Source organism: Mirounga angustirostris, unplaced genomic scaffold (assembly GCF_029215605.1).
Source record: "Mirounga angustirostris isolate CCGP_5_RB_7025 unplaced genomic scaffold, mMirAng1.0.hap1 SCAF_9, whole genome shotgun sequence".
Lineage (NCBI taxonomy): Eukaryota > Metazoa > Chordata > Mammalia > Carnivora > Phocidae > Mirounga > Mirounga angustirostris.
This window is the reverse complement of record NW_026991717.1, coordinates 60372887-60399914: the sequence shown is the minus strand read 5'-3', so window position 1 is coordinate 60399914 and position 27028 is coordinate 60372887. Positions and strand designations below refer to the sequence as shown.

General features: G+C 45.9%; 2 protein-coding genes and 1 pseudogene across 3 annotated transcripts in view; 2 read left to right on the top strand and 1 right to left on the bottom strand.

The window, feature by feature from the left end:
* CCNDBP1 (cyclin D1 binding protein 1) overlaps positions 1–23049 on the top strand; it is a 33551-nt gene extending 10502 nt beyond the window's left edge. Inside the window, exon 12 of one of the 2 annotated variants that reach the window (XM_045900244.3) lies at positions 22732–23049. In XM_045900244.3, coding sequence (XP_045756200.1) covers positions 22732–22747 — 16 coding nt within the window. In that variant the 3' untranslated portion in view covers positions 22748–23049. Of the gene's footprint in view, positions 1–912; positions 1104–22731 lie in introns of those variants that run through there. The other variant, XM_045900243.3, reaches the window with a different exon arrangement.
* On the bottom strand, positions 970–18011 carry EPB42 (erythrocyte membrane protein band 4.2). The gene is made up of 12 exons (XM_045900246.1): positions 17705–18011; positions 16646–16879; positions 13564–13682; positions 12071–12175; positions 11020–11200; positions 10496–10634; positions 10094–10197; positions 9069–9311; positions 6496–6795; positions 3638–3804; positions 2411–2544; positions 970–1132 (listed from the first exon to the last, which is right to left on the bottom strand). The coding sequence occupies exons 1-12, from the start codon at positions 17886–17888 to the stop codon at positions 970–972; spliced, it is 2073 nt and encodes a 690-aa protein (XP_045756202.1). The 5' UTR covers positions 17889–18011.
* On the top strand, positions 10217–13299 carry LOC123861996 (cytochrome c oxidase subunit 7C, mitochondrial-like; annotated as a pseudogene).
* Positions 23050–27028: the final 3979 nt, after the last annotated feature.

The window sequence follows — 27028 nt, the reverse complement described above, 5'->3', positions numbered from 1 at the left end:
AGAAGCAGACTCCCCGCTGAGCAAGGAGCCCACTGCGGGACTCGATCCCAGGACCCTGGGATCATGACCTGAGCCGAAGGCAGATGTTTAACTGACTGAGCCACCCAGGTACCCAACACCTGACTTGATGACTTCAAAGCTCCTCTCAGTGCTTCAGCAATTACATATTATTCTTACCATTAAGTCCTTCTGAATATTATTCCATCCATGTCTCCAAAATTATTTTTTAGTATTGAGCTCATTTGTTAGGTTTGTCCACTTTATTGAACAGGTTTGTTTTTCTTACGCATACTTGTATTATTGTTCTGTTACATATTACATCTGTTTCCAGATGTAAATACAAAATTTTTATACATCAAAAATTTGTAAATGTATAAGAGAGTTTATATAGTTTTAAGGGCCTTTTCAGTTAATCCTTTTGCACAATCATCATGACTTAATTATATTTTTGCATTGGTCTGGAAGATCACATATTGGAAAGCAAGATAAACCTGTATGATGTGTATTCCGGTGACCTGACTTAGCCCTTATGCCTGTACTGCAGGTCTCCACAACATCTAATGCCAGTCCTTTGCCTTGCATGGGTGCGACTTATCCCATCTGCCCTGCTGATGTCCCCAGGGTCTTTTTAGGTATAATCAGCCACAGCATTCATTCTTCTGAGCAATTAGTGGGTACTTGGGTTGAAATTCCTTACGTCAAATGAGTTTTAATTTACTTTTATCAAGTGCCATTTTATACTTGTAATAAGAGTCATAAAGAGAAGGAACTAAATTCAAACTGAGAGAGTGCCATAGCAACAAAATAACACAAACCCCAAAAAATAACTTTGTATAAAAGGAGTCCAGTTCTTTTATTTTTTTCTCCTAGGGCCTGTTTTCTATATACCTAATAATTTTCATATTTCTCTAGTGGACCAACTTCATGTTATCAACATCAGACTTTAATTATGCGCTGATTATTGGACGTTTAAGCGGGAAGTTCAGGGGCCTTCACAGTGACGTTTCTGTAGTTGGTTACGTTCTGGAACATATCGCAGTCCATTTCCACAGTGAGCCTCTGGAGCCCCACCTGTGTTGGTGTGAACTGGAATTCGGTGTGCAAGGTGTTTCCAGGCCACACGGAAGCTAATCTGAAATAAAGGAAAAGGCAGGTGGTAGTTCTGTCCCATTGCTTTGCTAGTCCCAGTGACTGATCCTTCCCTGCTTGAAGAGGTGAACTATGAAGAAATAAACATTTAAGTACCTTGCTGTTGAAGCAGGAGGTTTTAAGGAGCCTCCCTTTAGCAAATGATTACATGGTTAGGAAGAAAAACATCCTATTCTAAGGGCTTCCAAGCTGCATCTCTTATTTATCACCTGTGACTTCAGTCTGGTCCCACTCTTGGTAGTAGTACTGGGGTATGTTTGGGAAGGCTATGGTTTTGGACCCCTCACATTGCTAAGTGCTGTAAGGGTACAGTAGACATATACAGAAGATGTCAGTATGTTAACAGGTGGTGTTTGACGTCCTATCAGCAACCTTCTGGCCTACTTGTGGACCAAAAACAGGAGTAGCACAGATTTCCTTTGAGGAGCTTTCCCCCACAGTTGATCTCGGATACCACAAAAATGTAGTTAAATGTTGGCAGTCCATCCTCTCAACTTATTGGCAAGAGTGATTCATTGAGTTTCATAAGGCTGAGGCATTGGCTCAGTAACAAGACAACTACCAGGTATTTCAGGAGTAGGCAGCGTGAACTCTAAACCGTATACTGTGTTTTCAACAAAGAATGTGGTGGACACAGTGAGAGAAGAAGAGATAATGAAAGAAGATACTTGCAACATCTGAAACCAACAAAGGATTCATACGGGGAACTCCTACAAATCAACAAGGTGGAAAGGCAGAAACACCAAAAGAAAAGTGGGCAAAGATAAAACAAATCTTTTACCAAGGAGGAAACAGAAAAGGGTAATAAACATGAAGAGTTGCAAATTAAAACAGTAATGAGATATTACCTTATTTCTCTTAGATTGGAAAAAAAGAAAGCTGAGTATTGCCAAGAGTGGAGAAAAGTGGAGAAATGGTAGAAACTCCTGTACTGCTGGAGGGAATGTGGACTTCTGCCATCATTCTGCAGACAAATCTCATTAATCTTGGGTCCCTGCCTTTCTGACCAGTTGAGATGTTTCAGTGAGATGAGAAGCTTGTAGTCTCTCTCTCTTTTTTTTAAAGATTTTATTTATTTGAGAGAGAGAGAGCACAAGCAGGGGTGGGGGAGGAGGGGACAGAAGTAAAGGAAGAAGCAGGCTCCCCATTGAGCAGGAAGCCCACATGTGGGGCTCAAACCCCAAGATCATTACCTGAGCTGAAGGCAGATGCTTAACTGACTGAGCCACCCAGGCGCCCCAAGAAGCTTGTGGTCTCTTACCTGTACCTCCTCTCTCTGTAAATGAGCCCCCTTCCAAAGAGGGAGATCACACAGTCCTTCATGGGAGCATCTAGGAAGTTATGGAGGCGGACTGAAGCCTTAAGAAGTTGATATTGCTCTGCTGTCTCTGGCATCTGTGGGAAGAGGCAAAACCTGGAGCAGATGCAAAGAGCACAGGGCTACAGTTACTGCTTCCCCTCCTAGGCGCCCTCCTTGTACTCTCCTCAGTTACTCTCCTGTCTCTGCCATCCGGACCCAAACTTCACACCTGACTTCTTTAGCTCTCCACAGGTCTTCCTGCGTTTATACTTACCCTTGCCTTGATTCATCCATGGCCATTTCTGATGGTGCCTCTCAGAAACCTTGGAGGGGTTCCCATTGTCTTCAGAATTCAGCTTTGGTTGGCATTCAGAGCTCTTCATGGTCTCACCCCAATCCCCTTTTCCAGCCTCACCTCTACTTCCCTTGACTAAATGACATCCCAGCACCCCTCTCAGACTTCCTTTGGGGCCTCTCTGTTCAGTCTTCTGCCTGCAATGGCCTTCCCCAATCTCTGCACTAAAGCTTACCTATTTTTCAAGGCTCGGCATAAGTGCCTCCTATTAAGCCTTCCTCAAACCCACCAGCTGAAATTAATCCGCTTACTTCACTTATGCCATAATGACTTTGTACTCTATTGAAGCACTTACATAAAAGACCTAACATTGTGTCTCATTTACTTAACTATAACATAACCTCGTTGAGGGCTAGGACCAGATCACATTCATTTTGGTCAGGGTAGACATGTGGATAGAGGACTACACAAGAGCCATAAGCCTCTAAAACATCCCATTTTCATGGTCATGGGTATGATAATCTCTAGGACTGTTTCCTCATCTGTATAATGGGAATAATTCTACCTCACAAGGATTTTGTATTAAAGAAAGAAGGTGAAAATACATTGGCATATGTATAAATTGCTAAATAAATGTAGGCTAGTATTACCCAAGTATGAAGGCAGCAACTGGGGAGGCCCTGATTTTTAAAATATTTATGTAACCAAAAAAAGAAGTTGGAAGATGTAAACCTTAATAGCATATGTAAGAAACCATCTCAAGAGAAGGAGCTCTCAACCTAGCATTTCCTGGTAATCCTACAGCATAGTTGTTTGCCCTGAAGGTTGAGGGGCTCTGATTCCTTCTGAGACAGGAGCAAACGAGAGTGATTTGGGGAAAGACTGGTGCCTACCTCAATGGTAAGGTGTGGTCTACAAATGGCGATGTCTTCCTGAGCAAAGCAGCTAAGGCTGGGCTCAGACTGTGTTGCTGTGGCCATGACAGTGAGTCTGAGGAAGCTGTTCTCTGGTGGGCTTTGCTCAAAATGGAAGAAGGCCAGGTTTTTGATGGTTTTGTTAACTGAAACAGGACAAGTGGAGTCAGTGCAAATCATGAAGGTGTGTGCCCTGGAAACAGGCAATACTACACACAATGCAAAGGAGTCTGTATCTCACTGAAGCCAGAAAGATGCCTTATTTCTCATAGCAATTGCAAACTTGAACTCAGTCAAGACCCCACTCCCTACCACCATCACTGCCTCCAACTTTCTTGACAGACCACCACAGTGGGGTTGTTGAAGGCCCTGGCAAACTAGAACAAGTTAAGCTCTCTGGCCTCAGCTTCCTTGTCTAATAAGAACGCCTACCTGGTGGGTGGCTTGTGTTAAATGAGATACTGAGTGCTTAACTCAGACCCTGCCACACAGTTGTTGCTGAATATATGCCCTTAATTCCTTCTTATTCTCTGCTTTCTCCTTTTGCTGAGAAAATGAAGGCATCTTCCACTGTCTAGGAATCTTCTCAAGCTCATGTTCCCAGTCCCAGCCTGCAGACATAGTCATCTACCCCTGCTCCCACCATCCCCAGGAAGATGAGATGTCCTCCCTCCCCCAAGTATAAACCCTCCACTTTTTAAGTCTGTGCCCCATCCTGACCCTACCACTGCCTGCTCGTTAACTTTGGGGCAAATTATGTAACCTCTCTGTGTTTTGATCTCCTCATCTGTAAAGTGGGGATAATAGTAGCTGCTGCCGCAGAAGGTTGTTGTAAGGGTAAATGAGACCGTGTGTATGGAACACTTAACACTGTGTCTACCAAAAGTAGGCTACAGTTATTCTAGTTGCCTCTCATGTCCCCTCAGGGTTGCACCATCAGTTATAACCCATTTTTCCCAAGGCTTCAGGCTTTTCCTCTCTGTTGATTGTTTTCCTCAGCATGTAAGCAGATTCTGCTCTCTCATCTTAAATAAGCAAAAAACCACCCTCCCTCTACCCAGTGTCCCTGGCTGACTTCGGTCTGTTCTTCCAGGAAGGATTGTATATGATGTCTCGCTTCCTCAACTCTCCATCAGTTTAGCCCCCAGGAAGCTGGACTTTGCCATCACTTCTCAGTAAGACCACTCCTTCAGCGTCTGCTTTTCAGCCTTGACATCTCCTGGCCACTCTGCTGCTCCTGCTGGGTGCTCCTTCCTCTGTTTGACCTCTCTGTTTCCCTTATTCCCTGCTCTTTCCCTGCCTGCCACCTACATGCTGGTGCTGCCTGGGTTCCCCTTTCAGCCTCTTCTCTTCTCACAATCCTTCTTCCATTCCCAGGAGTTCATCAATGCCCTGACTCTTGGCCACTCCCTCTGTGCTGGGATTCCCACATCTGGTCTCCAACCCAGGCCATTCTTCTGAATGCCAGGTTTAGGTTTCCAGCTGCCTACTAGCCATCTCTGTTTGGATGTCTCATGGGCTTTCAAGCCCAACATACCATAAACAGAACTCATTATCCTTCTCCCCATACTTGCTCTTCCTCATTTTCCCTATCCTAGAGAGGAAGCAACACTCTCACCAGCTCCCCCCACACACATACTCATAAGTCCAATCTATCCTACCTCCTTAATATGTCTTCATTTGAAGTGCTGCTAGTCTAATTTGTCCTTCATGCTTTGACTTATTACAAAACCTTCCAACCTCTGATCCAGTGGTTCTCAACATTAGATGCTCATTAGAATCAGAGAGAGAGCTTTATGAAAATAGTCCCAGTGCCAGGCTACACACCAGATCGATTATATCTGACTCTGGCAGCAAGGCCCAGGAAGCAAGCAGTATTTTTAAAGTTCCCCAGGTGATTCAACATGGAGCCAAGTTTGAGAGTCATTATTCTAATATGACCTCTTCCATTCCAACAACTGTTCTTTTTTTTTTTTCCAATGGATTTCTGATCACATTAGCCCCTCTAGTTCAAATTTTCCCCAGCTTTCCACTGCCCAAAGAACAAAACTCAAACTCCTTGGCATGATATACAACCCCCTGTGTGATCCAGCCCCTGCCCCCTGCAGAAAGGGAACATGGTGGAGAGACTGGAGGCAGGGGAGCTGGTTAGGAGGCTGTTGCAATAATGTAGAGAAGCTCCGGTCCACTGATTCTCTTTTGTCTGCACATTGGAATCATCCGATGAATTTAAATCATTTTTGATGTTTGGGTCCAACCATGGAGTTTCTGATTCAATTGGTCTGGGGATGCAGGCTGAGCATCAAACTTCCCCAGGTGATTCTGATAGGCAGCAAAGTTTGAGAACAACTGCTCTAATCCAGGGACTTTGAACCCCAGGATAACATAGGGAGCTTTTAAAAAGTACCAATGCCGGACCCCACCCCAGACCAGTGAAGTAGGGCTTTGGGGGAGAGGAAGAACCTGTGCACATGCTCCTTCTGCCTTGAATATTCGTGATGCACTTTTCTGCCTGTCATTGCCCTTCCTCCTTGTCCTTTCAGACCCAGTGCAGTCTGCTTTACCTGGGTGAGATGCTCCCCTGCCATTGTATTCTGTTGACCTTATCAAACACTTCTGTAACTGCTACCATTGTCTCTTTACTTATCCGATTGCATTTGAAATTAGGGGGGCTTTGGTCTGTGTGAAGCTCAATAAATATGTGTTGAATGGCAGAGACATGGCACCCCAGGGGGGGGCTTGAAGCCACCTCTTCAGACCTTCAGGGGTGCCCCATGGCTGCTGCCTCCCAGGGGGGGAGCTGGAGTTTGGGGATATCCGGGGGGCCATAGCATTACCCATGTTGGCACCGAGCATCAGGGACTGCTGCTTCTTCCAGAGCTCAGCAGCAAGGATGCCATTGTAGTATATTGCCTGCAACCCAAATGCCAGCTGCACTGCCCTCTCCTGGTCACTGGGGTTAACCAGGCTCACTGAGAACTGGGCATTCCCTCCCAGGTAGATGGAGCAGGGTGCTTCCAAGAACATGTATAGAGGCTCAGCAGTCTCGAGACTGGGAGGATGGATACCACTGTGTTTTTCATATCGCATTCTCTCTTCCTGGACTTTCTCCAGCACCTCTTTTTCTTGAGGAGATCCTGAAGAATGGAGGAAACAAAGCAGGCCTTTTATCCAGAGGGTATAGACCCTTCTAATAAAAGTCCAAGATGAAGATTCATTTACCCATTGCTACTCAAATGCCAAAGTCACAAGAGCTCTGCAACCCTCTAAGGCCACATTTAGCTTAAAAAAAGAAAAAAAAAGAGCCCTAATGTGAGACCTGAAACCATATAAAAAAATCCTAGAAGTCAAGCGATGACTTCTTTGACATTGGCCATAGCAACTTCTTTCCAGATATGTCTCCTGAGGCAAGAGAAAAGCAAAATTAAACTATTGGGACTACATCAAGAAGCTTCTGCACAGCAAAGGAAACAAACAGCAAAACTAAAAGGCAGCCTGTGGAATGGGAGAAGATATGTGCAAATGACATGTCTGATAAAGGGTAGTATCCAAAATAAAGAACTTATAAAACTCAACATCCCCAAAATGAATAATCCAATTAAAAAATGGGCAGAAGACATGAATAGATGTTTCTCCAAAGAAGACATACAGATGGCCAACAGACACATGAAAAGATGCTTAACATCACTCATCATCAGGGAATGCAAATCAAAACTACAGTGAGATACCACCTCACACCTGTCAGAATGGCTAAAATCAACAACACAAGAAACAGGTTTTGGTGGGGATGTGGAGAAAGGGGAACCCTCTTGCACTGTTGGTGGGAATGCAAACGGGTGCAGCTACTCTGGAAAACAGTATGGAGGTTCCTCAAAAAGTTAAAAATAGAACTACCCTGCAATCCAGCAATTGTACTAGTAGGTACTTACCCAAAGAATACAAAAATACGAATTCAAAGGGATACATGCTCCCTGATGTTTATAGCAGCATTTTCTACAACTAGTCAAATTATGGAAGCAGCCCAAGTGTCCATCAATTGATGAATGAATAAGAAGATGTGATACACACACACACACACACAGGCATACTATTCAACCATAAAAAAGTGAAATCTTGCAATTTGCAATGATATGGATGGAGCTAGAGTGTATTATGCTAAGCGAAATAAATCGGTCAGAGGAAGACAAATACCTATGACTTCACTCATATGTGGAATTTAAGAAACAAAACAAATAAGCAAAGGGGGAGAAAAGAGGGAGAGGCAAACCAAGAAACACTCTTAACTATAAAGAACAAACTGGTGGTTACCAGAGGGGAGGTGGGTGGGGTGGATGGGTTAACAGGTGATGGGAATTAAGGAGGGCACTTGTCATGATGAGCACTGGGTGATGTATGGAAGTGTTGAATCATATTATACACCTGAAACTAATATAACACTGTATGTTAACTCACTGGAATTTAAATAAAAACTTTAAAAAAAAGGTCTACATTGGGCAGATCCACTGCAGATATAGCATCTCTTCCAGGTCATTCCAGTTCTTCAAGTGTTATGCATTTGCCCCTTGAATGGTGGGAGAGCAAGCTTTTGGACAAGTCATACTGACTCTGAGGACAGATCTGCAGGGACTCACATCTTCCTAAGTGAAGGAATTGACTTATTCCAAGGGCAGTGGGGGCCATGGAATATTCTAGAGCAGGGGAGTAACATTATTTTGTGTCTTAGAAAGCTCATTCTGGAAACTAAGTTGGAAAGGGAATGATAATGGAGAGATGGGACCTGGGGGTCCAGTTAGGAGGCTGTTAAAATGCTGCAGACAAGAGATGTTGAGGCCCTGAATTTTCTATAAGCAGTGAGGAAGGAGATAAGGAAACAGCTATGAGAGAAAGTGGGGCAGTGAAGGAGGGAGAGGTGAAGAGGGTGCAAGCCTTCTTGTTTGGACAAATAGGTGACGGTGGTGCCATTAATCAATATGGAGGAAGGAAGAGATTTGGGGTGCTGGAAAAGAGGGCGAGAAGGAGAGAGGGAGAACATCTTCTGGCAGCTGGGCTTGGTATTAAGTGTGTTGTTTTATAGTAGTGGTTTTCAACTGGGGGCAAGTTTGCCCCCCAGGGGACATTTAGAAACACCTGGAGACTTTTGGTTGTCTGTCACAACCTGCTGTTGTGAGTTGCTGGCATCTAGTGGATGCAGTCTGAGAATGCTGCTAAACATCCTATGATGCACAGGCCCCCACAATGGAGAGTGATCTGGCCCAAAATGTTGATAGTATCAAATGGGATTACAAAGCCCTATTTTATATGATGAGGAGAAGACTGTGAGTCTCTCTGGCCTGCATCCTTCTGGCCCATCCCTTCCCCTCTGTTGGCATTTCAGGTGCTGAGAAGCCTGGGGCCCTCCCCTGCCCAGTACCTTCAGGATACTTGTAGTTCTGAGTGATGTCCTCACAGCGGTTGCTGCCCACACCCTTGGTGCTAATGTTGTTGCCAACATACTTAGTGCTGGAGTTGGTCAGCTCCAGTGCGCCATCCTCACGACACTTCCAGACCACACACGAGGCATTTACTGCGGCGAAAAGGTCTGATACTCCAGGGGTCAGGCTTAGTGTCCCCTCCTTGACTGCTCTGACAGGGGCCAGATCACAGGACCCCAGAACTGAGGGAGAAAAAGGTCAGTGAGCAAGAGGAACCATACCCAGACCTCTCTCTGAGTCAGAGCTGCATAACCTCTGTCCCCATCCTATACACTATTTTCCCTCCCCCAAGATCAAGGTCAGAGGTGGGCACTAGGCAGTTTCTGAAAGGGCATTGCAGTGGTGAAATTCAGTTATTTAGTGACAGTACTTTTTGGTCATGGCTTGTGGCAGGAGCCCTCTCAAATTGGACAGGTAGAACCTCAGAGGAACGTAGTACACCAGAGTTCCTTAGCCAGCTCTGCTATGGATATGATAGGAGTAGGTCACCTTTACTGAGCACTTACTATGTGCCAGGCTCTATTACTATTCAGCTGCTGAGAAAGGAAGAGCAATCCTTTTATGGCTCCTGAAGATTTCTTCTCTGAGCTTGAGCCTATCTTGATACCCTCTTTATCCACATCCAGAACCTCAGAAATCCCATGCCACAAGCCCCTAACCCAGCACATCCACCAGCTATCTTAAGACCTTTTTCCCTTCATTGAGACTCTGCTCCCTCGCCCATTGCTCTGAGGTAGGGCAAGTCTCCCCATGGCCTTGGGCCTAGATGGCTAACACCTTTGTTCCCTTGAGCCTGCTGGCTTCAGGTGAGCATTCTGCTGGCCACTATCATTCCTTCCATTTCTCCTGTTTTAGGAGATGCAGACCCCCTTTGGACCTCCTGCTTCTCCTGTTTTCGAGGGACTTCTTGCTTGTACAGCTTTGTGCAGCCCAGGATGGTACTCGGCCTACCCCCAGCCTTTACCTCCATCTCCACTGGGAACACGTGGGTACAGAATCTGCCATCCGTCATAACCTGGGGGCAAAGCAGGCCGGGTCATCCAGCACTCCGTGGAAGTCTGGAAGATCCTGAAGGTACCAAAGGAGTAATGCAAGTTCGGTGAAAAAAAGTAGTCCTGAGGAGGACTAGACATGGCAGAGTCATTATTGCCATGGGGATGGGAGGACACTGTAAGAGTGGCTGCAACACTCCCGGGGGTGGGGGGCACATGCCACGACTGACCATCAGCATCCTGCCTACAAGAGTCTTGAGGGCCTCCTCTCAGTGCTAGGGTCGCTCAGGGTGTGCAGGGGTTGCCGTGAGGTTATACCTTGTGGATTTGGAGCCCTCCCGTGCCTGGGACCTCATCGTCTGTGGGCTTCTCACCAGATTCTGCCTCTTTGGGCTTCTCCATTCTGAAGGCCCTCCTCATTGTAGTATTCATCTACAAACAAGCGGCCGCCGGTTCCCTGGGCTGAGGCAAACGTGGTAATGACGCGGGCAGGGATTCCCAGGCATCGCAGCACTGCGTGGGAGGGGGCCGGAGAGTCAGGGGATACCAGGGAGGCCTGGGTATGTATAGCTAGTGTTTTCAGTGTCTCCTCTGGGCAGGCATGGTCTGAAGTGCCACCTGACACCGTGGAAAGAGGAGGGGCGCAGGCACCTGGCAGGTAGGACTGACCCACAGGCCCAGGATGCGTAAAGGCCGAGAGAGGAGGTACAGACAATTTACACAGCAGGCAGAGTATACAGCAGGGCGAGGCTTACAGAATGTACAACAGAGCACCGGGGCTTGCTCCTGCTGGGGCAAGGGCAGGGAAAGTGTCAGGGCGAAAGCCATGGGGCAGGGCAGGCACGCTGTACGGTAGCCAGGGTGACCCGGGGGTGCGGCAGGCAAGCCAGCTCTGTACCTGTGCAAGCCACTGCGGCGAACACCCAGGCCTGACTGTCACACACAGGTCGCCCTTGGCCTGTGATCCACTGGCGCAGGATGGGCACACTGCCCCGGCGCTTGCTCAGCAAGGCCCCTTCCTGGGCGGCGGCGGCGGTCTGTGGGGTGGGCAGGACACTCTTCTCCTTGAGAGCATGCAGCTGTTTGTGGAAATGTGTGGATGTTATGTGGGGTCTGGGACAGAACCGCCCCTGGAGGGGGGCAGGAGTAAGAGGGCTTAGACCACTTGTATCAGAATCATCTGGATACTCCTGGGCTTCACCCTACCCACTGGATTATAATCTCTAGGAGTGGGGCCCGGGGAATTCTTTTTATCTAGTCCTCTGGAAGCCAGGGGTTTGTGGACCACATTGGCAAGCAAAGCACACATCATAAGAGGAGCAGGAGAGCTGCCTCTCACTGGGGGCTGGTTTCAATGCTCCTTCACTTGCCTGACCCTGATTCCTTTGAGGGCATTTGCTCTTGGGGCCTCAAGGCCCACTTGTCCTAAGCTTCCTTCTCCTCACAGGTTGACCTTGTCCTTCTCCACTTCTTCAGAGGGGAGTCCAGAGGCACAAGCTGAAATGGGGAACTCATGGTTCCCCAGAAAGGACATTTAGGGACAGGAGGAAGCTACCAAACTACCTTCATGGTCTGTATATTCTTAGGAGTAATTTAGAAATGAAAACAACCATTTGAGCAGCAAACACTGGGCAAGATAGACCCTAACCCTCCTTCCCATGGACCTAAGCCTGTAGGTTGGGCTGACGGGAGGAGGCAACGGAGGGAGGAGGGCTCTGAGGAACTCCAGGCCAGTTTTAGTCCTCCTGGCTTGGGTCCTGAGGGATGATACTTCCCTTTGCTTTTCTCTCCCTTGTGGATGCTACTGTCCTCCCTCCTCACTCAGACTTTCTCCAGGAACTGACCCCCACATCCTGGGAGGAAGGGACCATTTGTGATTTGAAGGTTTCCAGGGCCGTAAATGTAGGCAGCTCCGGCAGAAGGCTCCCCTCCCTCCCCACCTCACTCACCAAGGCACCCAAAATGTGGGCCACATGCTCCGGGTTGCCCCACTCCTCCACCTGCTTGTCCATGCTCAGTAAGCCCAGGCTGAGGTCAATGACACTGCTCTCAAACTGGAAGGAGCACACAGGACCGTGATGAAGGGCCTCCAGGTTGGGTGCTCCTCCCCCACCATCACCTCATCCTTCTCCCAGACTCAGGTTCCACTCCTTCCTGCCTTGCCTTCTTGTCTCCTGTGGGAGTTCTGGCTTTTCCCTCTCTCCCACTGTGCCCCCCGGTCCCTGTGTCCATGCAGTCCCATCCTTTGCCTGTTCTGTTGTCTGACCGTCCTGACATGGCGTGAGCCCTTGAGGACCAGAGCTGTATTGTTTGATTTTTGTTGTTGCCCATTTTGTGTGCTCCTACTGCTCCTGCCATCACTGATCCACATGGGGAGGAGACCAAGGCAGCGTTTGCTCTTGAGGGACCCGCAGTTTAGGAGCAGAGGAGGACACGCAGGCCGGTAGACTACTGATCTCAGCAACATGGCCAGGGCTCTAGGAGAGATGCCAACCCAGAGCAGAGGGCATAGTGGGGAGAGTGACTCTTAACCTTTGGGGGCTGAGGAAAACATTCTGCTGGTCTTAAAAGATGGATAGGAATTTTCTGGGGTGATAAAGGAGGGAAGGTATTCCAGGCATATTCAGCCTGTCTGTTCAGGGGATGGCCAGAAACTGGAGCGTGGGGTGGCTCTTGAGGAAAGAAAAGCAGTGGCCTGGCTCTGAAGGGCCTTGGAGGTCAAGCCAGGGCATTTAGTTTTTATCCTGTAGACAGTGGGGATTTAACAGAGGTTTGATTTGCTGTGGCCCTTAGGAAGATAACTCTGGAAGCTGTGGAAGATGGTCTGATGTGGCCCTGAGGAAAGAGAGGCACCACATAGCTGAAATGGCCAAAAGAAGCCTCACTGATACACCAGGGAACAAGGTTGTGAAAAAAGGATTCGGTGTGGTGCCATCATTTCTTTCATCTTGGGTATCTGCCCCTTTCCGAGAACTTCCAAGAGCGCTATGTTGGGATAGAGCATCTGGAGGTTCACCAACCTCTGTGGTCTGTAGAAGCCACTATGAGGAGGGCCTAGGGAAGAATTGGCCATTTTCAGTGGAAAACAAGTGGCAGTTACTAATTATGATGACTGTACTTTGGATCTGGATTTGCTTCACCTTATTTTGTAGTAAGACACTAACTGCTTCAGAAATAAGGGTGTTTTAATTAATCCATTAAACAAATGTGAAAAGGATCATTTTAAGAGGTGCAGTCTCTTTGAAAAATGGATCAAACTCTTGAATTCAACATACTCAAGATGTTTGTAAATAAACTTATGGCATGAATCCTTAAAAAAAAAGAAGAAGAAGAAATGGCCTCATAACCTACAGGCTTTTGGACCTGCCAGCTCTGTCTGGCCTGAACACTGAAGGTTATGGGGCAATTACTGGCCCCTATCCTTTCCCAGAGATCCCCATACCTGGCCAAAGTCCCAGGGCTCTGCGTGGAAGCAGTCAGCGGTACCCAGGTAGATGAGGCCATTCTGGTTCAACACGTACTCCCTGCGTTGAGATTCCTTCTTCAGGAACACAGCATCCTCTGGTGAAAAGCAGGCAGGGATGAGGGCCTATGGGGTGTTAGGCCTGCCCTCCACACCTAGGCCTCTGCTCTCCCTGCTCAGGTCAGGTTTGGCTGCCGGCCTTCTCTTTAGCTGTGGGCATGATGAAAACTGGAGAGGAATTCCCTTTTTTCAGTGACCCCACTGGGACCCAGACTCTTCTCTGGTGCAGAGTGGGAACAGGGGTCAGAGTCCCTGGGTCAGCCAAAGTGGCCTTCATGGTCAGCCAGACAGATAGGAACAAGCCAAGCTTAAAAAGCCTACTGGTTCCCAGAAGACATGGGCAGCCAGAGTGCTTTTGGCCCAAGAGAGTTTGGCAACAGTTCAGGGAACTTCCCAGTGGGCCTGTTATATCTCACAGCCAAATGCTTGGCTGGCTCAGTCAGTAGAGCATGCAACTCTTGATCTTGGGTTATAAGTTTGAGCCCCATGTTGGGCGTAGAGATTACTTAAAAATAAAATGTTAAAAAAATTTTAAAAATAGTGTTTCAGGGAAAAAAAAAAACGATCAAACATAGCTTGACAGGGGTGAGCAGAAAGGAAGAGGAGCATCTGGTAAGACAGGGTCAGAGGGAATAGTGGAGCTGGGTGAAGTAGAAGCCAGTGGAAGCCCTGGGGGCGTCCAAGTTCGTCTAAGACTCCCACAGTCTCTCCTGCCTGTCCTGCTGCCTTCCTCACAGGGTCGGGCTGGGGTTCATGAGGAGGCTGGTAGGCTTTAAGGAGGAGGACACTCTAGGAAGCCGGGAGCGGCAGGGGAGATCTGCTCTGTTTGCTAAGTGTCTCTCTCTGCAGCTGTTGCTGGGTGGGGGGTGGGGGAGTGGGAGGAGGGTGCTTAGGCTGGTTCCTGGGGACTAATAAGAGAAAAGGCTTTCCAGATTATCCCTCCAGGCATCTGCTGGGATGAGGGTACTCAAATTAACAGAAGGATAGGATATTAAAAATCGGGAAGCCCTGAAGAACGTGAGGCCTAAAATCATAGAACCATGTGCCCGAGGAGCCCTTGACTCCTGCCCCTCCATCTTGAGACTCTCTATAAAATCACTTCAAAGTGAGGTGCTAGGCCCCAGGCTCTGCAGGGCTCTGGGAGGTACCTTATCAGAGCACAGGTAGCATCACCCTCCCCTTCTGCCCCAGAGTGTGGCCCCTTTTATAAAGTTCTCTGCTTATGAATAGGACTTTCTTTATACGATATAAAATTTCCTTTTGAGTCCAGGAGAGTCCCATCTCCAAGTATGCTAAGATGGACTGAGTCCTGGATAATCTGAAAATCTCTTAATCACCTCCCAGAGAAGCAGAGCCAATAACTCACCCCTGCCAACACAGACATCTCCATACGGACTCACACAGAGAGGCCTTTCCCAGGCAGGGTCAAACCAAGCATAGACGCGAGAAACCCAGCATGGAGTCAAGACTAAGAGTTCCCACTGAACTGAGCATGGTCTCAGAACTGTCTTTGCTGTGTCTTTGCTCTGGCCACAAGGGCCTAGCTCTGGTTGTGGGTTTGAATCAGCGAGGCAGGGACTAGGGCCTCAGCTTTGGAGGGAAATATGTCAAGAGCCATGGATCCTCCCCCAGCTGAAGGGGCCCTGACTCCACATTTACCCGCATGGGGCAGCTACACCTGAATGGACACTCGTTCCCATCTATTGCTCTACCTGCTCATCCCCTTGAATCAGGAAATAAGAGCCTGAACTGAAAATAGGCAGGGCTATCTGAAGGAGGGGGGACTGGAGAACCCCACCCCATCTAAGAAACGTGGAGAGAGGAAGTCCCCTGGGTTTCAGATGCCACATAGAAAGGGAGTTAGGAACTGGCTGGAGAAACCCGGGAAGATTTCTTCTGCTTCCCTGTGTTTCCTTTTGTCTCCCAGCCCTGCCTTATAACAAGGGCCCCTTCAGGCTGGCAGTGAAACTCCTGAAAGAAAAAGGCTCTGCATTTGTTGTCTGGGTAGCGAGGGAAAGCTGGTCAAAATTGTTTTCCATCCCCCTAAGCAATGCTTCAGGAAGCCCCAAGGATTAAGGTGGGGGGTGGCAGATTTAAAAAGGAAAGACAGACTCAACCTTCAGAATGGGAAGGAAGAGGAGATGCCCTCCTTGTGTTTGGAGCATGTCAACCACATCTGATGATCTTTTGAAAATGAAATAGTCCCAACAGCTTTGCCAGAGGTAGCCACTGGTTGGGCTGCAGGAGGTCATCTGATCTTAGGAAAGCCCACCCTTAGTCTGCTGAGCTACAGGCCACTAGCTGTTTGATTTGCCACTCTAGCAAATACTTAAGTTGATGTGGAGAGGACCCAGCAGCCAGTAGTAAGAACAGAACATACAAGTGGAGAAAAGCAGAGACAACCAAACAGGGCAGATTTATTGTGGAGCTGATAAAGCTGAAGCTTTGGGCCCTTCACTGGCACAGACCACTTTAGGCCTGAGGAATTCAAAATTTTGTATTCTTTTTCTTAAAGAGGGTCCCCCAAATTATATAAATAAACCTCAGGTCCCGCAAACCCTGGATTCACCCTGGACACAGACTATGGGAGCCCGGGGAAGAAACCGAGAAGCCCGTCCCTCAGGTTGTGTCCATTCCTGAACCACTTTCCAGTTCTCAGCCCCTGTGCTGTCACAATAAAGAGTAGTTCTCCCAGGGTCATCTCAGTGAGTCTCCACTCCTGTGACCAAAGAGCCCGACCCAGCACCAGGGTTTGGTGGTGAGATAAGCCCTTCCTTTCAGGGGGAGGCCCCAGGCTGCTTCTGCCAAGGGTGACACCAACACAGACCCCGGGTCTGAGAGGCCATTCATCCAGGGAGCAGGTACCACAGTAACTGAGTGCTGGTACTGTCCTTGGAGCTGTGCACTGGGGCCTGGGGCAGTCACTTCCTGCCAGAGCTGTGTCCCAGCTCCTATGCCTGGAGTCCCGGTGCAGCCCAGGCTGGTTCAGGTCCAAACTCACCTCGAGCCCATGGGTTAAAGAGCACTGTGAATTGGCCTAGGAGGAGTTGCTTCTTGCCCAAGACCTGCAGCAGGAGCAAGTAGCGGCCAATGATGGCGTCTGCGGGCGCAGTCACAGAGATGGTCCAGCACTGGTCATCTCTGTCTTCCACTGCCGCATTCCACCACTTCTGGTCCCCCAAACGGGAAATTGGGAACATGGCTTGGGTCTTGTTGGCCTTGGAAGGGTGCTCTCCTGCAGTCACACGGAGATGAATTGGTCATTTGGACCTTTTGGTCACAACTCAGAGTAATAAAGTCAAGTATCATAAAGTTAGAACAGGTGAAAATTGTTTTTTTGTGAGGATGGAAGAAGTCCATCCAGTAATGGGAGGCAGTAAAGTGTGATAGGAGAGCACAAGTTCTCAGTGCTCATGGACCCACATCTAGAAAAGGTCCATAGTGTATAAAATGGGCGGAGTGGTATGCCTTCTTCGTAGGATGGATGTGAGGTCTTAATGAGATAGTGCATGTGAAGCACTTGGCCCAATATCTGATATGTAGTACAAATTCAATAAATAGTAGCAATTAAATGTTATCTTAAGCCTAGATGAGATCCATTCAGGCACTGATATATTTGTAACCAAAAGGAGCCCCTTAGTGATAATGATGCGCAGCAACTTCTGAGTCATAATAAATGTGATTTTTAAAAAGATTTATTTTACCTATTTTAGAGAGAGAGCAGGGGGAAGGGTGGAGGGGGAGAGAAAATCCTCAAGTGGACTCCCCATTGATGCGGAGCCACATGAAGGGCCTCGATCCCAGGACCTGTGATCATGATCTGAGCCCAAATCAAGAGTTGGCTGCTTAACCAACTGAGCCACCCAGTCACCCCAATAAACACTACTTTTTATGCATGTTATTTGATCCTCACCACAGCCCTGCCAGGTGGACAGGACTTCTTGAGGCTCAGATGCATTGTGGGCCATTTGCCCCTTTTTCCCTGAGGAGGTGCTGGAGAAAGAACCCCCCCTGCCACCACCGGCCTGCCGCCAAAGGGGTCTAGGCCTGCCCCACTCACCAGTTTGGGCAATGAGGGCTACCTTCTTCAGGGTGGATGAAAATGCATAGACCGGAGCCTGGAAGTACAGGATTATGGTGAAGGGCTGCCCTCTCCTCACAATGAGGTGCTGGGAGCTGATGGCCTTGGTGTGGTGCTCCTCATTGTTTTTTGCTGCCTGGAAGTCACAGTTCTTGATCCCCATGGCTGTTGTGGAAAAGGGAAGTCATGAAGACGAGGTAAATGTGACAACTTTAGTAAAAGCGGAGACCCTGGAGTCAGAGTTGAACTGAGGTTCAAATCCTTGGCTCAACTTACATACTAGCTGCGCCACCTAAAGCAAGTAATTTAACCATCTGAGCCTCAGTTTCCTCTTCCTTAGAATAATCATCCTTCCCTGCAGGGTTGGAGAAATTAAATGAGTTAATGTATTAATACACTTAGCACAGTGTCAGACACGTAGGAAGTCCCACTAAATGAGACTATTACTATTATTGGTAAGAGCAATGCTTGCCCTCATTGTTGACCTTCTTTTCTGGTCCCTAAACAAAACAATGAATAAAACCTGGAATTTTGCTCACCCCTACTCCTTTCTTCTTCAAACACAGATAATTTTTTTTTTTATTCTTATGTTAATCCCCATACATTACAACATTAGTTTTAAATGAAGTGTTCCATGATTCATTGTTTGTGCATAACACCCAGTGCTCCATGCAGAATGTGCCCTCCTCAATACCCACCACCAGGCTAACCCGTCCTCCCACCCCCCTCCCCTCTAGAACCCTGCCTGCCCTTCAGAGTCCATCAAACACAGATAATTTTTAAAGCTGGTTTTGAAATCACTGAGCCGATTCTCTTGTTTTAAAAATGGGAAGAGTCAGGCCCAGAGAGTAGAACCAACTCACCTGAGATCATACTTGGCTCTTTCACCTAAAGGCTCACCAAACCCATGGCCCCATGCAGCCCAGAAAAACTCTCCAAGGAGAGGGCCTGAGAGTATTATGACAGCCTATCAGGCAGTTCTCATTTTACAGTAAGTCTTGTAAGTAAATATACTAACAGACTTATGCAGAGGCCCCTGAACTTTCTGCGTCCTCTGGTTCTACCTATTCTCTTGCTTGATGTTGGCCTCTGTCCCTTGTATTTGGATTCCCTGACTCTTACCTCCCCTTCTGTCCCACTTAGCTTTGAGGCTATGACACCCTCATGCTTTCCCAGGGTGTCACAACCCAGTGAGAATAATCATGTTGTGATGCCATAAATCCATGCTAACTGTCATCATCGTCGTCACAACTACGACCACTGATTTACCACCACCAACCTACCATATTGCCACCCATAGCCATACCGCGGCTACCACTGCCACAGCACCCAGTACCACTCCCCAACATAGCCCCACCAACCATCACGTCCACCACCAGCAGCACCTACTACCACCCCCACCAGAGTCACACCACCATCACCTCCACCACCATCTTATTTCTCTTAATGAAAACACGTTATTGTGGAGGAGCTACTGAGAGTCAGGTAAGCCCCATGGAGAAATGGCTTGGCTCACCCTGTCCCATGGTTGCAGGCCGCTCTTCTCCACTCGACCACAGAAAATGCCTGTCTTGAACTGTTGCTCCGTGCTGCCTCTCTGGATCTGTCCCGAGAGAAAATGATGGAGGTACTTTCATTGGCTTAAGAATCTGTAAATAGTAGAGTTTCCTTCCACTCCTCCTGTGAGCTCCCACACATGTTTCTTTTCTCTTGCTCCCTCCCCACTGCTATCTCTTGGGCCAGCTGCGGGGAGTTACCCTTTTCATTTTATCTCCTGCGCCCGGCTGCAGTAGGGGGTGGAATGGGGGAAGATCCGCCAACTAGAGAAGCTAAGAGGAAACTTCTAAGCCTGTCGCTTCAGTGGTCTCAAGAGACCCTCAGAGATATTACCTGGACAACACTGGAAGACTCTGGAAGAGATGACTCCATAAACAGGAGGTCCACATCCAACTCCAGATCTCAGGCCCTAAACATATCCTGGGCTTCAAGTTGCTACATGTTTGTGGCTATTTTGGTAATAGAGAGAACCTGTGTGTCTGGGATTCATCTGTGTGAAGCAGATAAGGAGGTAGAATTTGTTGGTGAAAAATAAATGTCCTAAAAGTAGAAGTCAGAGCCCCAGCTCTTCTAAGCCCTCTGGGTCTGGGACACTCTTCCAGAGAAGGGTGGGAACTATCTTGGGACTCAGGGCCTATGTGTTTTCTATTTCTACTTATTTAGTCACTGAGAAGATAAGACACAGGGAAGGACCTCCTCTTTGGCCCTCTTTGGTTTTCTAAAGCCCAGCTTTGGCTAGGGCTTCTACGACTGTGCTACCTGGAGCACGCTCAGGGGCAGCTGTGCTGGCCTGCACGCATATGAGTTATCTGTAGAAAGATATAAAAGACACTACAAGGAACATCGGGTGCCTGTGGAGAGGAGAGCTAGAGAAGGGGGTAGGAAGATAATTTTTCTCCTGTTTACACTAACTTTTAAAACTGAACCATTGTCCATTTGAAGAATCTTATTATGTTAAAAAAAAAAGAAAGAAAGAAACGAAGCTGCTGCCTTTTTACACCCCCCAAAAACGATTCTTCATGAGAAATGAAGAGATAAATTTTTCATTATTTGGAGATGATGTGATTTTTACCTGGAAACCATGAATCAACTAAAAAATGATTATAAAAGATAATTTAGAGTCCTATTCTTAAGTTTAGTGCATTCTCAATAAAAATGCTAACAAGTTTTTCTCTGAAAGTAGAAAAGCTGATTCTAAGGTTCAAAAGGAAATTTCTAAAAGATATAAGATATAATCTAAAAAGATCTAAGAAGATATAAAGATGTTTTAGATGAAAACATCTAAGATGTGTTTTACTATCTAGTAGGCCTCGTCATGCTACATTTCTAACTTCGTATGTAGTATAACCAGCTTCCTAGATATTAAAACATAGTATGATATCACTGCACTTGAAAAAGCACATTGACCAAAATGTACACATTAAGTATGGGCTAAACATGGCACTTTGTATCAGTGGGGAAGATAAGGATTCACTAGTAAATGGTTTGGGGACAACTAGCTTGCAAAGTAAAGTTGGTTTCCTACCTTTCACCATACAACAAAATAAATTCCAGATGGGTCAAAACTCTAAATGTAAAAAATTAAATCCAAAAAGTACTAGAAGAAAAGATTATAGACTTATTTTTAAGCCAGCCTGGGGAAGGCCTTTTAAAATATTACTCAAACCCCAGAAGCCATAAAGAAAAAATAGATAAATTTTATTCCTTAATTTTTTTACTTGGAAAAATCCATAAAGTTACAAGATACACAACAAATTGGGAGAAATGTTTGGAACTTGTAACACAAATTGTTACTTTCCTTAATGTAAATGGTATCTGCAAATCAATAAGAACAACAAATCAATAGAAAAATGGGTGAAGGATATAACAGAAAAGAAAATTCAAGTGTCTCTCTTTTTTTTTTAAAGATTTTATTTATTTATTTGAGAGAGAGAGAATGAGAGAGAGCAAGCACATGAGAGGGGGGAGGGTCAGAGGGAGAAGCAGACTCCCTGCCTAGCAGGGAGCCCGATGCGGGACTCGATCCCGGGACTCCAGGATCATGACCTGAGCCGAAGGCAGTCGCTTAACCAACTGAGCCACCCAGGCGCCCAAGTGTCTCTTAAATATAGGAAAATATGTCCAGCCTCATTTAATAGAAATGCAAAATGAAACTACACTGGGATATCATTTCTTTCACCTATCAGATTGACCAAGATAGTTTGTCAACTTTCTGAGTTAGTGATGATGTGGGGAATGAGTTACTCTCTTATAGTACTGGTAGGAATGTAAATTGGCATAGCTTTCTTTCTTTTCTTTTATTTTTTTTAAAAGATTTTATTTATTTATTTGAGAGAGAGAAAGAGAGAGTACAAGCAGGCGGAGGGGCAGGGAGAGAGGGAGAAGCAGACTTCCCACTGAGCAGGGAGCCCAATGTGGGGCTCCATTCCAAGACCCCGGGATCATGACCTGAGCCAAAGGCAGACACTTAACTGAGCCACCCAGGTGCCCCTAAATTGGTATAGCTTTCTAAGGGAAATTAAATAATATTTACCCAAACCTTAAGTGCCTATACTTTTGACTTAGCCATTTCACTTCTAGATATTCTAATGCAAATAATCGAACATGTAAAATGAAATTTATACAAGTATATCCATTGTACTGGTAGTTACAATAGCAAAATATCAGAAACTACATAAACATTCATAAATAAGCTACGAGATAGACATATTATGGGACATGCATTCAATAGAAAACCATGCAAATGTGAAAAAGAATGAAGTAGCTCTATGTAAGCTGATATGGAACAATCTCCAAACTGCATCATTAAATGGAATAAGCAAGGTACATAGCAGTGTGAACAATATGCTACCTTTGTATAAAGGGTGTGGGGAAGAATATATATGAATTTGCTTGTGTTTGCCTAGAGTATATCTGGAAAGTTAATGCTTCTGTCTAGGGAAATTCAGTGCCTGGGTGTACGGCTTTTTTTTTTTTTTTTCTTTCTGTATATCCTTTAGTATCTTTATATCATGACAATATGTTGTTGTTATTATTTGAAAAATAACAAAAACTTGCAAGGGAAAGAAAAGCCTGACTGGGGGGCGCCTGGGTGACTCAGTTAGGTGGCTGCTTTTGGCTCAGGTCATGATCCTGGGGCTCCCTGCTCAGGGGGGAATCTGCTTCTCCTTCTCCTTCTCCCTCTGCCCCTCCCCTCTGCTCGTGCTCTCCCCCTCTCAAGTAAATAAATAAAATCTTAAAAAAAAAAACCTCTCAAGGATTTCTGCTTCTAGATAGAGCAGACTAGCTTGATCCTATCACCCCTGTTGACAGTGACCAGAAAAGCTGAATAAAATATTTCAAAGCTCTGCCTGAAGGCATCAAGGCAGCATGGATTTGAGGGATCAAGATCTCAGGGAGAAGAGAAGCAGAGAGAGGTGAGCCTGACAGCGTGCCACTTTTCCCTTTAGGATGTTTGCTGATTGACAATTGGCAGATGACAGCCTGAAAATCTGAGCAGATCTTCTGATGAGCTCATAGGACTGGAGGATAAAAATTGGAGTTCCATGGCCACCAGGAATGACATACCCCAATAAACACCCCGGTTTTCAACTGGGACTCCTGAAGGACTGTTCCCCAGGAGTAAAGGTAATAGGAAATAGACCAACACTTACAAAGACTGAAACCCAATTTTGCTTGTTTGTTTTTAGGCACTCAATCAATGCAGATTTTTATTCCTGCTGACATTGCTATGGATGCTATTGTTATCACCATTATTTATCTAATAAAGTTATAAATGTTGGAATAGCATAGAAAAAAATTTTGTGGTAGACAACACATACCATAAAACTTATCATCTTAACCTTTTTTTTTTTTTTTTTTTTAAGAGAGAGGGAGAGAGAGCAGGTGCTCAAGCAGGGGTTGTGGGGAGTTGCAGAGGGAGAGGGGGAAAGAGAATCTTAAGCAGGTTTCACACGCAATGCAGAGCCCAAAGCAGGGCTCAATCTCACAACCCTGAGATCATGACCTGAGCTGAAATCAAGAGTTGGACATTGAGCCATCCAGGTGCCTCTATCATCTTAACCATTTTTAAGCGTACAATTCAGTAGTGTTAAGTATGTTTACATTGTTGCGAAAGAGATCTCAAGAACCTTTTCATCTTGCATAACTGAAACTCTCTACCAATTAAACTACAACTCCCTCTTTGCCCCCTCGTCTCAGGCTCTGGTAACCATCATTTACTTTCTATATCATTAATTTGACTAATTTAGATACTTCATATAAGTGGAATCATACAATATTTATCCCTTTGTGGCTTCACTTAGCATCATGTCCTCGAGGTTCATTCACATTGTAGCATGTGACAGGATTCTCTTCCTTTTTTAAGGCTGCATTGTATTCCATTGTATGAATATACCGGATTCTGATTACCCATTCATCCAATGATGGACATTTGGGTTGTTTCTACCTCCTGGCTATTGTGAATAGTGCTATGGATGTGGGTGTGCAAATATATCTTTGAAACCCTCTTTCAATTATTTTGGATAGATACCCAGAAGTGGGATTGCTGAATCATATGATAGTTCTATTTTAAACTTTTTGAGGAACTGCCATACTGTTTTCCAAAGTGGTTCCACCATTTTACAAGCCTACCAACAATGCACAAGAGTTCTAACTTCTCCGCATTCCCACCAATACTTATTATTTTCTGGTTTGTTTGTTTTTTTAATAGCCATCCTAATGGGTGTAAGGTAATATCTCAGTGTAGGACTTTTTTTGTAGTTGACACAATGTTACATTAGTTCAGGTGTGCAGTATAGGGATTAGACAAGTCTTTACATTATGCTGTGCTCACTACAAGTGTAGCTACCATCTGTCACCATATGACGCTATTGTAGTAGCATTGACTGTATTCCCTATGCTGTACCTTTCATTCCTGTGACTTATTCATTCCATAACTGGAAACATGTACCTCCCACTCCCCTTCACCCATTTTACCCATTTCTCCACTCTTCTCCCCTCTGGCAACCATCAGTTTGTTCTCTCTATTTATGGGTCTGTCTGCTTTGTCTGTTTGTTCTTAGATTTCACATACAAGTGAGATCATATGGTATTTGTCTTTCTCTGACTTATTTCAGTTGGCATAATACTCTAGGTCCATCCATGTTGTCACACATGGCAAGATCTCATTGTTTATAATGGCTGAATAATATTACTGTGTGTGTGTGTGTGTGTGTCTGTGTGTGGTGACATCTTCTTTATCCATTCATCTATGGAGGAACACTTGCGTTGCTTCCATATCTTGGCTATTGTAACTAATGCTGCAATAAACATAGGGGTGCATGTATCTTTCTGAACTAACGTTTTTGTTTTGTTTAATTCCAGTAGTGGAATTACTGGTTCATGTGGCATTTACTTTTAATATCTCAATGTAGTTTTGATTTGCATTTTTCTCATGATTAGTGATATTGAGCATCTTTTTGTATGCTTTTTAGCCATTTGCCTATCATCTTTGGAGAAATGTCTATTCAAATCCTTTGCCTTGTTTGCTTTGGTTACTGCTCTATCACTTGGGCCTAGAATATTCAACACATACGTTCTCAATAAATGTTAAATGAAGAGTTGAAAGACAACCTTGACATTCAGGGAAGGCTTTAACTCAGAGGAATGACTCTGATGGGAATTGCAGGCTTCTATAACAGACCAGGGTGGAGAACTATGTCCTTTACATGCTTCTCAAATCACATGAAGTCTGCTCGGCTCTGCAAAATGGAATCTACTCTAAACACTGACATTGTAGGCAATGACTGTGATCCAAGACTTACAGGAAACAGATGCCTACAGGTGATCACTGTCTAAACTCCCTAGACTGCCTGCCTGAAGCTCTTCATCCCTTGGCTCTAGCCTTATTTTTTCCTGCCACTTAGCTCCTCCAGCTCTGATCTCTAGCTATCTGACTGACTTGCAGTTTCTGACTGCTTTATTCCACCCCAACCCCTTTGACCCTGAGTCTATTTGGCTAGTTCCTGGTCTTTTAGCTTAAATGCCACTCCCTCCAGGAAGCCTTCCTTGATTCACAATCCCAAGATTAGACAAGCTGTCCCTCCTCGTGCTCCCGCAACACCCTACACTCACTCCAACAGTAGTTCTCACCACTCTGTGTTATAGCCTATTCATTTTTCATTCTCCACATGCTTAGACTTGTGCTCCTTGAGGGCAGGCCCTGGTCCTTCTTGTGTCCTCAGTGCCTGGCTCAGGGCCTGGCCCCTAGTAGAAACTCTGTGAATATTTGCCAAGTGAAAGTGTTAATGAATGTAGTGTTAAAATCAAGATTCATGAAAGAGTCTGAGGGTGGTAGTTGAAATGTTCCAAGTACTTCAGAGGTCACTGTCTCTGTAAGATGTTCCCATCCACAATGTTTTCCTGAAATCATTTTTCATGATTGTTAGGCAACAGTTACAGAATGAAACAATTATATGTTACTTCCCGATCCTTGCTGTCAGGGTTCTCCTGGTTCTCAGCCTACTCTTTAATAGGACCTCAACCTGCTATGTAATTCTCACCACACCCTCTTCTCTCCCTCTGATCAATTACACTTAACCTTTTGTTTATATATAATAGAAGTATTTATTTCATGTGCATGCATTTACTATATGCCCAACATAGCTGTCTCAGTCATGTAGCTAGTGCCTGGAGGGCAGGTGCATCATGCCCTTCTCCATCTCGAACTTGGCACAGTGCCATGAGAAAGCAGTGTATCTGAGAGGAGATAATGATTGGAATTGCTTTGTGTTCAGAAGGAGCAAACACACAAGCTACAGCCAATAGAAAGGTCTGAAAGTACTTCATTCCCTATCAAAAATCTACTTCACTGCATTATTCAGCTGGCTTTATCTCCAGAATCACGGTCATTCCAGGTCCACCCAGCACCACAATGTACTGGCAGACTTGGAGCCAAGAGGCTGGAACTGTTAAGATTGAGGGACATCTTAGATGTGATATGGAAAGGGACTCAAAGGAAGGCCAAGTGAGAGATCTCGTAGGCTTTTTCCCCCCAAGATACAAAGAGTCAGTAGTATGTAGAAACTCTTACAGGGGTTTTGGTTTCCCCAACCAGATCATGACTGATACATCATCTGTAAATACGTTACTTGCCTGTTGACATGTCTATTGTCTATATCCCACCCATCCACCATAAATAGAATTTAAGCTCCACGGGGGCAGAGCCTTTGCTTTGTTTGCTCTCTTCTCCACTACGCTCAGAGCAGTGCCTGGCACATACTAGGCGCTCAGTAAGTCACCCTTGAATGGACTCCAGCATTGCAACAGGAGGACACTGCCAGCATCCAGGGAATAGGTGGGGGCTGCTGCAGGGAAAGTGATGACTGCATGGGTGCAAAGGGGGTGAGAATAAGGACTGAAGTTTATTGGGACTAGGGCGCTAGCCACTGCAGTGACAAAATGACAGTGAGCTGCTCAGCCAATTTTTGGGGTGGGAGCAGTAAGTCCTGACCAAGTCCAACCAGTGTCCTCAGACCTCTGTGCTATCTCACACTTCTGGATTGGATACCATAGAGTCCCTGGGCTCTGATCAGAGTCCTGGGGAGCTGTGCAAATGGCCCAGGGGACTATCCACCGCTGACATCTCTTCTGCTGCTTACTTTGGAGCCCTGCAAAGCCTCTATTGTGGTGTGGAGTGGCACAGCTTGCATTTGAACTTGCACCTTCTCCTGATGCTTAAAATCTATGCATCTGGCTCATTGTTCT

Coding starts and splice junctions, on each gene's coding strand:
- EPB42 (XM_045900246.1), bottom strand. CDS start 17,888: ATGGGGATCAAGAACTGTGACTTCCAGGCAGCAAAAAACAATGAGGAG. Junction 16,880..17,704: donor AGCCCTCATTGCCCAAACTG/GTGAGTGGGGCA, acceptor GTGTGACTGCAG/GAGAGCACCCTTCCAAGGCC. Junction 11,201..12,070: donor CCCACATTTTGGGTGCCTTG/GTGAGTGAGGTG, acceptor TTCCACAAACAG/CTGCATGCTCTCAAGGAGAA.